The sequence below is a fragment of the Jaculus jaculus genome, chromosome 10 (assembly GCF_020740685.1).
Source record: "Jaculus jaculus isolate mJacJac1 chromosome 10, mJacJac1.mat.Y.cur, whole genome shotgun sequence".
Taxonomy (NCBI): domain Eukaryota; kingdom Metazoa; phylum Chordata; class Mammalia; order Rodentia; family Dipodidae; genus Jaculus; species Jaculus jaculus.
In genome coordinates this window covers 21,252,063-21,265,636 of record NC_059111.1, presented here as the reverse complement: position 1 = coordinate 21,265,636, position 13,574 = coordinate 21,252,063, and the positions used below count along the sequence as shown (strand labels likewise).

The 13,574-nt window shown below is 50.3% G+C and overlaps 1 protein-coding gene across 1 annotated transcript in view; it reads right to left on the bottom strand.

Annotated features, from left to right (window-relative positions):
* Positions 1-13,574, bottom strand: part of Ccdc33 (coiled-coil domain containing 33) — a 128,603-nt gene that overhangs the window by 108,250 nt on the left and 6,779 nt on the right. Inside the window, exon 4 of the mRNA XM_045160581.1 lies at positions 7,507-7,533. Within this exon, the coding sequence (XP_045016516.1) occupies positions 7,507-7,533 (27 nt within the window). The remainder of the gene's footprint in view (positions 1-7,506; positions 7,534-13,574) is intronic.

The following is a 13,574-nucleotide window of genomic DNA, read 5'->3' as shown; positions in this document are numbered from 1 at the left end:
TGGGCTGGAGAGATGGCTTAGTGGCTAAGGCACTTGCCTGCAAAACCTAAGGACCCAGGTTCAATTCTCCAGCACCCACATAAGCCAGATGCACAAGGTGGTACATGCATTTGGAGTTTATTTGCAGTGGCTAGAGGCCCTCTCTTTGTTAATTAAATAAAAACCTTTTATTTAAAAAAAGAGTGACAAATTTCTTGGTGCCTTTAATTCCAGCACTCAAGAGTTCAGAGGTAGGATGATCGCTGTGAGTTCTAGGTCAGCCTGAGACTACATAGTGAATTCCAGGTTGGACTGGGCTAGAGTGAGACCCTACCTCGAAAAAAAGAGTGACAGGTCCCCATTATGGGGTGAGGGGTAACCTATGTCTTTAAGGCTATTCAACAGTCCTGGGCTAGAACAGTAGAGATTTGGGATACTGGGTGGGCTTCAGAATTGATTCAAGACTCTTACAGCATGCCTAATTCTGTCAGTTGTTTTAGGTTCCATATTGGGGACTCTTCCCACCTTACTTGGTTAGGACTCAAGAGCAAGACCACAGGAGCCTGTTGTTTTGGGGAGGCCTCCCAGCATCCTCCTCCGTCCCCCACTTCAGAGAGAAAATGATGAAACCCACCCCCACCCCAGTGTCCAAACAGGAAAGTGGATCTGACCTTTGGTTAGCATGTCAAGGAGCAGTCAGTGTCACCCGCACGGTTGGGAATGGAAGCCAAGAGTCCCGTCCCCAGCTTCCCGCTCCTCCAGGCTGCCAGTGTGGTGTCCTTGGTATCCCGGGCCTGCGGGGCAGTCGACACTGGCCGTGAACGGGCTAACCCCATCACAGCACGGCACACAGAAAGAAGGGATCTTAGTTCAGTTCCCCTTTATTCCTCTTAGTGCTTGGCCTGGGGAAACCTCTACTCCTGTAGCCTCTTAGGGCTCTTGCCAGCTTTCTTCAGGGCAATGCAGCAGGATCCTCTGAGGCAAGTTCAGGAAGCAAGGGAGTCCTCACTTCCAGGCTATGCGAGCTCTGCAATGCTCGCCTCACGTCTGACATTTTGAACCCTAGCCGGAGGCCTGCCTCGCTGTAGTCCAGCCCTGTCTTGCAGCTTCACTCCCGTGCCCCATGCTCTGGCCTCCGTCCCAGCTGCATTGTATCTGGGTTGCCTCCCCTACAGCCCAGCCCTGTGGCCTCTTCCTTCCAGGGAGGAAGCTAATGCAATTGCATGCTGGTGCCAGGCCGGGGGTGGGGGGTGGGAGGGGGCTCCAGAGTGTCCGCACGCCCTGCACATGCTCAGCAGCCACCAGCAGGCGGGCCCTCTCCCCGCTTTTCACCGGCTGGTCATCTCCCTGGACCAAGGAACCCTTGAGACACTGGCCCCAGGGTCTATCCTTAAGCTCCACCTCCCTAGAGCAGGGGGGGGCCTGTACCTGCTCCCCAAGGGTTCAAAGGAACTTCTGCTGCCCTGCCCGAGCTTTGACGACTCGGGGCAATTCTAGCATGAAATGAGGCAGGGAAGGGTTAATCTCACCACAGACCTATAATCCTGCCCCTCACCGCCAGTCTCAGGAGAGAGCACAGGAGTTGTGACAAGGGCAGCCAGGGTTTTTAACACTGCTGTTCTAGATTGGGTAGCTCAGGCCTGGACCAAGATCTGAGGCCCGGTTTGTGGGGACTGAAGGACTCTTGCTTCTTCTCCTGGCTTTGTATACTTATTTACTTGTTTATTTTATTACTTTTTTTTTTTTTTTTTTTAGGTAGGGTCTCACTCCAGTCCAGGCTGATCTGGAATTCACTATGGAGTCTCAGGCTGGCCTCGAACTCATGGCGATCTACCTATCTCTGCTTCCCAAGTGCTGGGATTATGATATGTGTGGTTAACAGACACCCATGTTTCCTTCCGGCTGTGTCTCTGGTTTGGATTCCCAGGAATTCCAGGATTCCTTTGGGCCTAACGACTTATGCTACAAGTTTCAGGAAAGTGTGTATCCCAGAGTATCCAACTTGGCTTCCCTTTCTTCCTTAGTGCTCTCCCACACAGACATTTCATTTTCCCTTTACAGAAAAACTGAGTTAGATGAGAAACACAAGAAAGCCGGGCGTGGTGGCGCACGCCTTTAATCCCAGCACTTGGGAGGCAGAGGTAGAAGGATCGCCATGAGTTCGAGGCCACCCTGAGACTCCATAGTGAATTCTAGGTCAACCTGGGCTAGAGTGAAACCCTATCTTGAAAAACAAACAAAAAAAAAAAAAAAAAAGAGGAAGAAGAAGAAAAAGAAAAGGAAAGAAATAGAGAGAGAGAAATGCAGACATTTGTAGCAAATGAGAGCTCAAAGCTGTGAGATTGTGGGCAAAGTTAAACCCTCTCTGGGCTTTAGTTCCCCTCCTTTCACAGAGAGGGAATCAGGGTTGCTGCTAACCAAGCTTGTGCCTCGACTTGGTTTTCCCCGGCACGCACAGACCAGGGAAGTGACAAATGTCTCGAGGTTGATTCCGAGCACGTCTACTCAGCACTTAGACCTTCACGTCCTTTCCAGATACCTCAGCCCACTTGGTCCCATTCCAGGCTTGTCCCCACAGCCGCAGCTGTTTCCAGAAATCCCCTACCGGAAGTGCGGCTTCCCTGCCCTTTCCTACTAAAACCAATGGTCTGTAGGGTCGTGCTCAGGACCCTTCGCTCCAGGAAGCTCGGAATGAAGGCAGTCCCTTTGTCCTCAGCAAGGCCTGCCTGTGCTTGTCCTGCTCTGGGACAGCCCTGATGACCGATGCTGTATATATGTAATCACTGTGAAGTAGAGCCGTGGGACCTGGGCAAGCCCCTCTCCCTCTCTCTCTGTAGATTTTGATTTTGTCCATTGTTAAGCGACATCAGTTCCCTTGGAGGGCTTCTATGCTCCTGCTACCACTTCCCCTCAACGCTGGGTAGTGTACGTAGCAGGTATTCCCTTGGAAGGACGGAAGGTTGTGTAAGGGTTCTGTGCTCTGATTGCACCAGTGAATCCACAGCCCAATGGGCATGATTCAGGGGCTGCTCTTACCTCACATCAGCTAAGAGCCTCAGGGTTTCTACAGAGAGATTTGAGGACTGGTTTCAAACGTGGTTCCCTGAGACCAGATGACACCCTCCCTATTCACGTGCTGAACTGGGTCTAAGCTTAAGTCATTGGAGCCACACTTCACTGGGAGTATCCTGTAAGGCTTGCTCTGTGTTCTGCCCCTGCAGGCTGCCTCCTCTTTGTCCTCTGTCTTGGGGAAGATAGATAGCTGGTCACCTCTCTGGGGACCCTAATTCCTACATAGGCAAGAACCCCAAGGTTAGAATGCTCCATTTCTACTTTGAGAGCACCCATGGGTTACTACAGTCCATGGACATCTTAGAACAGAAACTGAGTCTCTCCTCTTTTTACCCAGGATATGGACGTTTTCCATTTGAACTCCAGATCATTTCTTCTTCATCCTGCTCTGACTCAACAACCACCTCATGGACTGTGCTTGGGATGGGCTTACTGGAGGCACCAGCAGGGAACTGGGAAATCCCTCACAGCCGTGGGTTGTTGACTGTGTCCTCTTGCCCAAGGTCACCTTGCCTACAAGGCTGCTTTTGCAGAAAATTGCCCTTCACAGAGAGATGGCTTAGCAGTTAAGGCCCTTGTCTGCAAAGCCTAAGGGCCCATGTTCCACTCTCCAGATCCCACATAAGCCAGACAGATGTACAAAGATGAAGCTAGCACAAGATCGCATGTGCTCACTAGGTGGTGCAAGTGTCTGGAGTTCAATTGCAGTAGCTGAGGCCTTGGCCCACCAATTCCCTCTGTGTGTGTCTCACTAAAAAGAAAGAAAGAAAGAAAGAAAGAAAGAAAGAAAGAAAGAAAGAAAGAAAGAAAGAAAGAAGGAAGGAAGGAAGGAAGGAAGGAAGGAAGGAAGGAAGGAAGGAAGGAAGGAAAGAAAGAAAGAAAGAAAGAAAAAGTTGACCTTCAGGCTGTGGCTCTTCCCCCTTCAGGGTAGGGTCACAAAGGTCTTTGCAATTACAAACCCTCAAGCTTGGTACTACAGTTCTTGTCCCTCCTAAACTTTACCCTCAACTTTGCAGAGTGTCACTTGTGAAATTGTTCTAAGTTCCCACATCCCATTTCTTCCTTTTCCCTAAAGGGTGCTTGATTGAGGCAGCAGCTGCTTGACCCCCTTCTCTGTGGGTCTGTGCCCCTGCCCAACATCCTTCAATCATCACCATTATCTTCACCCGGGTACCGGTTGCTCCATCCTTTGGAGCACAGACAGATTCCTCTTCCACCAAGCAGCTCAACAAACAAGACAGCACTGAGGCGCTTTCCCTGGTGACCACGCTAGTTTATACACGAGGAAGCCTCCAGTGTCTTAGCTTCGCTACAGCAGACGTGGGAGTGATGGCTCCGGGGGCGCCGTTCTTGTTGTTGGATAGCATGGCTTGTATTTGCTTAGTAGCCCATTGATTGATTGCTATTGAAAGATTCCCCTCCGTGTTGGGTAACCAGAGCTCTCATCGGATGCAGCCCAGGCCCCACTGTCAATTCATAAATCACTTTGCTAAAGATGCAGCATGGCTTTTGGGCATTTTTCTTTAAAAAAAAATCAATAACTCGTTAACAAGGGACTGAATAAAAGGACAAGCAAAGAAGCTGCCCACTATTCTCTTGCACCAGAGTTGGGGGCTGAAGGAGTACCCTGCCAAGGTTGGGGGAGGTCTACTCACTGGGTAGAGAGGCCTCGGGGTAGACAATAGGCTCAACCAGTCTCTCGCAGATCTGTGTCCTCCAAACTCTTCCAATTCACAACTCTGGCCTGCTCACCTCAGGAACCTCCACCTCGCCTTCCTCCGTCCCTAGCCTCATGCTCACGCTCCAGCCTCCCAACAAATCTGGGGGGGCCCCTGAGCTGAGAGAGTGGTCAGATGGGAGGCTGGAGAGATGGCACAGTGGTTGAGGTGCTGGCCTACAAAGTCTAAGGACCCGCGTTTGATTCCCCAGTACCCATGTAGAGCCAGATGCACAAGGTGGCGCATGCGTCTGTGTGGCTAGAGACCCTGGTGCACCCATTCCCTCCATCACTCTATCTATGCTTCTCTCTCTCAAATAAATAAACTATTTTGTAAAAGCCAGATGTGGTGGTACACGCCTTTAATCCCAGCACTTGGGAGGCAGAGGTAGGAGGATCACTATGAGTTTGAGGCCAGCCTGAGACGAGATAGTGAATTCCAGATTAGCCTAGGCTAGAACAAGACACTTCCTCGAAAAACCGAAATAAATAAATAAATAAATAAATAAAATCATAGATGGCTCAACAAATCTTCCCTGAAACCTGTCACCCATCCTTCTACCCTCCACAGGAGCATCAGAGCCGTGACCAATGCTCCCCTGCCATCGCTGGCTTATGACCCACTACCCACTTCTCTGGGTTAGGGACTGTGCCTGGGGGAACTGTGTCCTCAGAGCCTGGTATGTCTCCTGGCACAAAGCTTATACCAGACGTGTGCTTAGTGAGTAAGGAGTGACATTGGCATTGGGTTCAATCCTCCTTTCTTCCACTTTAGCCTGGGGCAGTGGTGTCTGCTTCTCCAGTGTGCCCCGCCCTCCCTCAGTGCCCACCCCTCCACACGAGGGTGAATAGTGTCTGTGAGTCTCAGAGCAGTGGGGAACATTTCGTGAGCACCTGGAATGTGCCCGGTACTCTTCTAGGCACTTTGGTTTGTGTTTGTGTGTGTGTGTGTGTGTGTGTGTGTGTTTGAGGTAGGGTCTCGGGAGCCCAGGTTAATTTGGAACTCATCCTGTAGCCCCAGGCTGGCCTGGAACTCACGGCGATTCCCTTACCTCAGCCTCCCCAGTGCTGAGATTAAAGGTGTGTGCCACCATACCCAGCTGTTCTAAGCACTTTGCATAGTTAGTACATGCCCACAGCTCCTCATGAGAGTCACTACTGTATTTCTCATTTCTCATTTTTAAAAATGATTAATTAGTTTTGTTGTTTTGAGACAGGTTCTTGCTGTATAGCCTTGGCTAGCCTGGAACTCACTATATAGATCAGGCAGGCCTCAAATTTGTGACAAGCCTCTGTCTCTTAAGGGCCGGGGTGACAGGCATGTCACCACCATGCCTTGGTCCTATAGTTTCCACTTTGAAGATGAGAAAAACTGAAGGCAGAGCCAGGCACAGAGAAGCCAGCAGCTTTAGACCCAGGCTGTGGAACTTGCTATTATTTATTTACTTTTAGCACAGTATCCTTTCTTCCTGCGTGTGGGGATCCTGGGGGTAACGGAGTAGGAAAGGCCTGAGCATCCACCCCCAAGACAGGGCTGGCTCTGCCACCCAGAAAACCCAGCAAGTCTGAGGATCTCCAGTTACAAGAAGTTGCTGATTCAGGCCGCCTGGGCCTGGAATCCCTCCCCTCCAGACTCCCAGCTCCGAGTGGCCATCGCTGCCCACATTGCCCGCCGCCTCTGCCAGAGAGCAGAGCCTTTGGCCCTAATCTCATTTGAGGCCATGAAATCCCATTTGCAGAGTGTTAATGCAGCATGTAGCTGGCCGGGCCCTCCTGTCTCCTGGCAGAGAGAGGAGCCTGGAAAGCCATCTCGTGGGGAGGGAAGCGGCTCCAGGAAACATGGGAAGACAAAAAGCACTTAGGCTCTAAGAGGAAGGCTAAAAGAATGTCGGCATCTGCCAATACTTACCCAAGGGCCTCAGCTCCATTCAGGCCAGCAGTGACCCTGGGGGAAAGCTTCCTGTTGTGATGATGGATGGAGGTACGTAGGGCTCGGTTGTCACCTACCCCTAGCTCACCACCTCCCCACAAGTCTATCCACCTTCCCCAAGCCCTGCACCTTCGCCCAAGCCGCCCCCTGCCTGCGATACAGCCTCCAGCCTTGTCTCTCTGCCATCCACCTGCCTAGGGATCGTGGCTAGAGCTTTGCAAGCACTTGCTATGTTCTGACAGGTGCTGTGGAACCAGTTCCACACTTGGTCTGAAATGTGCTCCTCATGCCAAGCTACAGCTGTGCATAGGGGCTGCAGAGGTGAAGCCCACAGCTGGAGGGCAACAGAACAGGGACGTAAACCAGGATGTTCTACTACCCTCCTCCTTGCTTTCCTGTCCTCACAATAAAGTCCACCTCCACATTTTTTTTTGTTCATTATTTATTTATTTATTTGAGAGCGACAGACACAGGGAGAAAGACAGATAGAGGGAGAGAGAGAGAATGGACGCGCCAGGGCTTCCAGCCACTGCAAACGAACTCCAGACGCATGCGCCCCCTTGTGCATCTGGCTAATGTGGGACCTGGGGAACCGAGCCTCGAACCGGGGTCCTTAGGCTTCACAGGCAAGCGCTTAACCACTAAGCCATCTCTCCAGCCCCACCTCCACATTTTTAAATTTTTAAAAAAACATTTTCTTAATATTTTATTTTCATTTATTTATTTGAGAGAGAGAGAGAGAATGCGCACGCCAGGGCCTCCCGCCACAAACTCCAGACATGTGTGCCCCTTTGTGCACCTGGCTAACGTGGGTCCTGGGGAATTGAACCTGGGTTCTTTGGCTTTACAGGCAAGTGCCTTAACTGCTAAGCCATCTCTCTAGCCCAGTCCACATAATTATTTAAAAAAATATTTTATTTGTTTATTTGCAAGCAAAGAGAAAGAGACAGAGAGGGAGAGAAAATGGGGCATGCTGGTCTTCCAGCTGCTACAACTCCAGATGCATGCACCATGTGAGTACTGGGGAATTGTACCCAGGCTGGGAATCAAACCCAGGTCATTAGGCTTTACAGGCTTGTGCCTTAAACTCTGAGCCATCTCTCCAGCCCACATATTTTTTTCTTTGTTCTAAATAATTCTGACCTGTGGACGCAAACCATCCTGGGTCCAAAATGTTTAGGCAAAAATATTGTGTCTGGGACTGTGGGTATAGTTCAGCAGCGGAGCATGTTAGTGTGCTTGAAGCCTGGCCTGGGTTCCAATCCCAGCATCACCACCCCAAATAAAATAAAATTGCAGGCTGGAGAGATGGCTTAGTGGTTAAGTGCTTGTCTGTGAAGCCTAAGGACCCCGGTTCGAGGCTCGATTCCCCAGGACCCACATTAGCCAGATGCACAAGGGGGCACACACATCTGTAGTTCGTTTGCAGTGGCCGGGGGCTCTGGTGCATCCATTTTCTCTCTCTCAAATAAATAAATAAAAATAAACAATTAAAAATAAAATTGCACTGGAGTTTTCTTCTTTGACATCATTCCCCACACAATACAGTATCATCATTATCTACATAGCATCTGCATTATATTAGGCGTTATAATCTGGAAGGGAATAAAAGCATACAGTATGAGTCAGACATAGTGGTTCACTCCTATAAACCCAACACTCAGGAGGCTGAAACAGGAAAATTGTAAGCTCCGGGCCAGCCTGGGCTGTCTTGAGAGACCCTGACACACACACACACACACACACACACACACACACACAAAGAAAAATAGGGCTGATAAGAGGGCTCAACAGTTAACGACACTTGTTGGCAAAGTCTGCAAGCTTCAGTTTAATTCCCAAGCCACATCAGCCAGATGCAAAAAAAAAAAAAAAAAAAAAAAAGAATAGCAGCAAGTATCTGGCATTCATTTGCAGAGGCAAGAGGCTCTGGTGCTTCCCACCTACACATATACACATGTAAATTAGTTAATTAGCTAATTAATTAATTAAAAAGTATAGAGGAGGGCTGGAGAGATGGCTTGGCGGTTAAATGCTTGCCTGTGAAGTCTAAGGACCCTGGTTCGAGGCTCGATTCTCCAGGACCCACGTTAGCCAGATGCACAAGGGGGCGCACACATCTGGAGTTCGTTTGCAGTGGCTAGAAGCCCTGGCGTGCCCATTCTATCTCTCTCTCTCTCTCTCTCTATCTGCCTCTTTCTCTCTCTGTCACTCTCAAATAAATAAATAAAAATGAACAAAAAAAATTAAAAAAAAAAAGTATAGAGGAGGCTTAGCAGTGAAGGTGTTTGCCTGCAAAGCCAAAGGATCCCTTTAGACTCTCCAGAATCCACGTAGGCCAGATGTGCAAGGGGGCGCATGCATCTGGGGTTCATTGGCAGTGGCTGGAGGCCTTGGAATGCCCATTCTCTCTCTCTTTGCCTCTTTCCCTCTGTCAAATAAATAGAATATAAAAAGAAGTATAGAGGAGGAGGGGTGTAGGTTCTAGGCTAACACTATATCATTTTATAAATGGGACTTGGACCCTGCAGATTTTGGTATCTGAGGGATCCTGGAACTAACAACCCCCACGGGATCAGGGGATAGCTCTACCATCCTTTCTTCTGCTTCTTTAGTCTTCCCAGGGTAAGTCCACCTGTGTCCCCTTCTAAACCCAATGGCTCTGCGGTCTCACTGTGATGCTCTTGTCTTCCTGAGGGCTGAGAGGCCAGGCTGACACAGAATCAGGGCTCAACAAATACTCCTTGAATGGAAGAATCAACACTGTCTCCCTGCAGGTGATTAGTGAGGCTGTGTGGCCTCCTCCTGCTTCCAGGGCTGGATTAAGGGTAACTGGCAGGCTGTCCCCGTGTTCTGGAAGCTTTGGGAACCTCTGTCTCCTCCAAGGAGTCTTCCTAGGCTATAGCATTTCATTTAATCCTCACAACTGGATTGTGAAACAGTCATTGGGATCTCTTCTACAAATGAAAAAACAGAGTCAGAGAAGGAAAATGGCTCGCTGGGGAACACCTAGAGTGAGACAGAGGAGGGATCCGAACTCCAGTCCAAAGGTTGAGCACTGCACCTTCATTACACCATTCCTCAGCTGTGTGAGAGTTTATCTGTGTCCTGGGCATATTTACATAACACTTTTGTCTAAGTCTTATCAGGCAAGTCTAGTGGGCCAAGGGGTTTGTCCTAGTCTCTGAGCTACTGGTGGAGAAACAGGAGCAAGACAGCTTTCTGGAGACAGTTAGGGACAGGGGCCCGAGGAGAACAAACAGGAGATGTCACTCCACCCGCTTTGGAATAACTGGAATTCAGCCTCTGATCCAGCCTCATCTACATGTAGCTGCAATGCTCCCTGCTTCTTCCCCAATCTAGCACACCTCTTTGGGTCAGCCCCCTGAATCCATGAACCAATCAGGTCTCCCCCTTACACACCAGGGTCTAAGGACCAAAGGGCATCCTAATGAACTATATAGGGCCGGCTAACTTTCTCTGACATCTGTGAGGAGGGTTGTAATACAGCATGCTCCGTCCTCCTCACCTGCTCCTCACAACTTCCGTGCGGATAGGCATTCCTCTACTTATGTTGCAGATCAGGAATCTGTGCGGTCTAAAGAGGTATGGTACTGTCTCCCGTGAGCAACTTCTCAGACGCAGCTGGGAGAAGAGATTCAAAGCCAGAGCTCCTTTCTCACAGTAGGCGGAGTCCTCAGTGCCCACTGTTTGTACCCACAGTGGCCTTGGAAAGTCATTGCCAGCTCCTCCTATTTCTTCCCTATGCTCAGCTGGGCAGCTCCCCAAGGGCTGGGCACGGGCACAGTAAAGAGAATGAATGGGTAAGTGAATGATTGGCACCTTATGCTAAGGGAAGTAAGATGCCTGCTCCATGTATCCTGGGAAGGAAGGCTGCTGTTTGCTGATCTCAGTCGCTCCCAACCCTGAGATGCTGCAAAACTGACCCAGGCTGAGGGTGGCTGGATTCTTCTCTGATAGGCCGGCCCTCACTAAGACCGGGGCGAATGACCGAGCCTGTCAGCCTCCCCTGCTTCGTCCTTCCATCTGCTGTCAGACTTGCATTAAATATTAGTTTCACACGGAGCTTTAATCTCACCTCATACATCACACATGCCATGTCTCTGAGCCTCTTGTTCATTTGCTGGAGATTGCACTTGGGGGGTGTGTACGGAGAAGCCGGGAGGTGTGGCGCTGTATGGGGGGGATGTGTGCTTAGAATGAGCTTGTCTTTATGACAGGGAGTCTCGGTATGTGTTGGGTGTGTGTCTATGTGTGTGTGTGTGTGTGCGTGTGCGCGTGCATAAGCATGAATGTTCTTATATGTCTGAACATTCATGAAGATTGCTCGGGACTGATCAGGAATAGACACTTCCCAGTCATATAAGAAAAAGAGAAGGCAGCCAGGCATGGTGGCGCACGCCTTAAATCCCAGCATTCGGGAGGCAGAGGTAGGAGTATTGCCATGAGTTGGAGGCCACCCTGAGACTATACAGTGAATTCCAGGCCAGCCTGGGCTAGACTGAGACCCTACCTTGAAAAACCAAAAATAAATAAATAAATAAGAAAAGACCAATGGGCTGGAGAGATGGCTTAGGGGTTAAGGCATTTGCCTGCAAAGCCAGAAGACCCAGGTTCGATTGCCCAGGACCCATGAAAGCCAGATAGATACACAAGGTGTCATGTGCATCTGGAGTTCATTTGCAGTGGTGGAAAGTCCTGATGTGTCCATTCTCTCTCTCTCTCCTTTCCTCTCAAGTAGATAAAATAAAATTTTAGGACTGGAGAGGTGGCTTAGCGGTTAAGCGCTTGCCTGTGAAGCCTAAGGACCCCGGTTCGAGGCTCTATTCCCCAGGACCCACGTTGGCCAGATGCACAAGGGGGTGCACGTGTCTGGAGTTCGTTTGCAGTGGCTGGAAGCCCTGGCGCGCCCATTCTCTCTCTCTCTCTCTATCTGCCTCTTTGTCTCTCTGTCACTTTCAAGTAAATGAAAATAAACAAAAAAATTAAACGGACCCCTTCTTTGATAGCGAAGGTGATTTCTGGGGGTGAGAGGCATGCCCACATTTTCCTCCCCTGGAGCTATTCAAGTGAGCCTGGGCCTGGACTGGCTGAGAGAACACCAGAGACAGGTACTCCTTCCCTCTCTCTCTCTCTCTCTCTCTCTCTCTCTCTCATACACCACACACACACACACACACACACACACACACACACACTCCTCCAGGAGGTGTGAGTCAGCATCAGCTCTTGATGTGTGTGGTGGTGTGCTGGGGGAAGACAGAGGAGCAGGACCATCTGCCATCTTCCCTTACAGCAATCTGCTAATGGAGCCACTTCCCAGACTAGCAACCCAGCCTGGTCCTTTCTACTCAGCAGCCTGATATCAGACCCGAGGACAAGGGGACCCTCAAGTTCCCAGCACCCTTTCCTGGGGCGATAACCTGGGAAAGAAGGCTCTGAGGGCAGAAACCGAGGCCTCCACCCATCTGCCTGGCCCACCACAGACTTCCCCACACATTCAGGGATAGAACAGCAAGCATTTGTTAAGAACTTCCTCAGGGTAGGGTGACTACGTGTATATATAAGATCACCTCACTTAGCCTTCCCAGCGGTGGTGAACACAGGGATTGTTCTCACCCATTTTACAGATGTGGAGGCAGAGGCTAAGGGAGTTCTGTATATTTGATACTAAATAAAATGCCAGAGCTTAACCTGCACCCAGGGCATCCTGACCTGTGCACCTGCCTCTCACACTACACTAGCTGCTCCATCCACCCCCGCTGGCTTCCCGCTACCTTTTCCTTTTCTCTTTTAAAAAAGTTTTAGCCGGGCATGGTGGCACACGTATTCAATGCCAGTACTCAGGAGGCTGAGAACGGAGGATCGGTGTGAGTTGGAGGCCACCCTGACACTACATAGTGAATTCCAGGTCAGCCTGGGCTACAGTGAGACCCTACCCTGAAAGACCAAATATATATATTAATTTATGTGTGTATGGTTATGCCAGGGTCTCTCGCCACTGCAAATGAACACCAGACACACGTGCCACTTTTTGCATCCGGCTTTACATGGGGTGCCTGGTTGGCGGGGGCGGGAATCAAACCCTGACCAGTAGACCTTGCAAGTAAGTGTCTTTAATGGCTGAGCCACAGTCCCAGCCTCTGGGTGCTTTCTGATAGGACTCCAAAGGTGTGTATAGTCAGTCTGGAGACTGAGCCGGGTAGAGGTGGAGCACAAGCTTGCACAGGAACATAAAGTGGGGAACCCTCCAACTGATGCCTCTTCGGTGCTCATCACACTGGCCACCTAGTAGCCCTGGGGCCTCCTTAGGAGAACACTAGGGACAGGAAGTTCTTCTGCACAGGCAGCCAGCAGGGTCATTCCGGGGCGCTGAGGCCTGGGCTCCTCCCCCTGAGATGCGAGCTGGAAATGCTCTCTGCCCCACTTTCCCAGGGCCAGGTGAGAATGTCTCCCCCACTCTCCCCGTTTTTTATTGCGCTGCCAGCCTCAGTCCCACTGCCCTAATGACAGTCTGCACCCCTTCCTGTGTGGGTGACAGCGCGCTCTGAGAACGCCTTGACGGTTCTTTTGTTCCCCAGCCACGAAGGAAAATGGAGCTACAAAGGGAAACCTCAGGTAGCTTTTTAGCGGGGCTCAGCTGCCTGGGGCAGAGTGTGTTTAAGCTGGAGGCACTTGTCACCGGAGCAGGAGAGCTGCCACAGACCCCGCCCAGCCCCCTTCTCAGGTCCCTATGAACGTGTTCACTCAAGAAAAAGAAAAAGGGAGAAAATCGTTGAAAATTGATAGAGAAATGTGAAACAGCTGTCGACCACCACCAAGGAGAGAGAGAGAGAGAGAGAGGGAGAGAGAGAG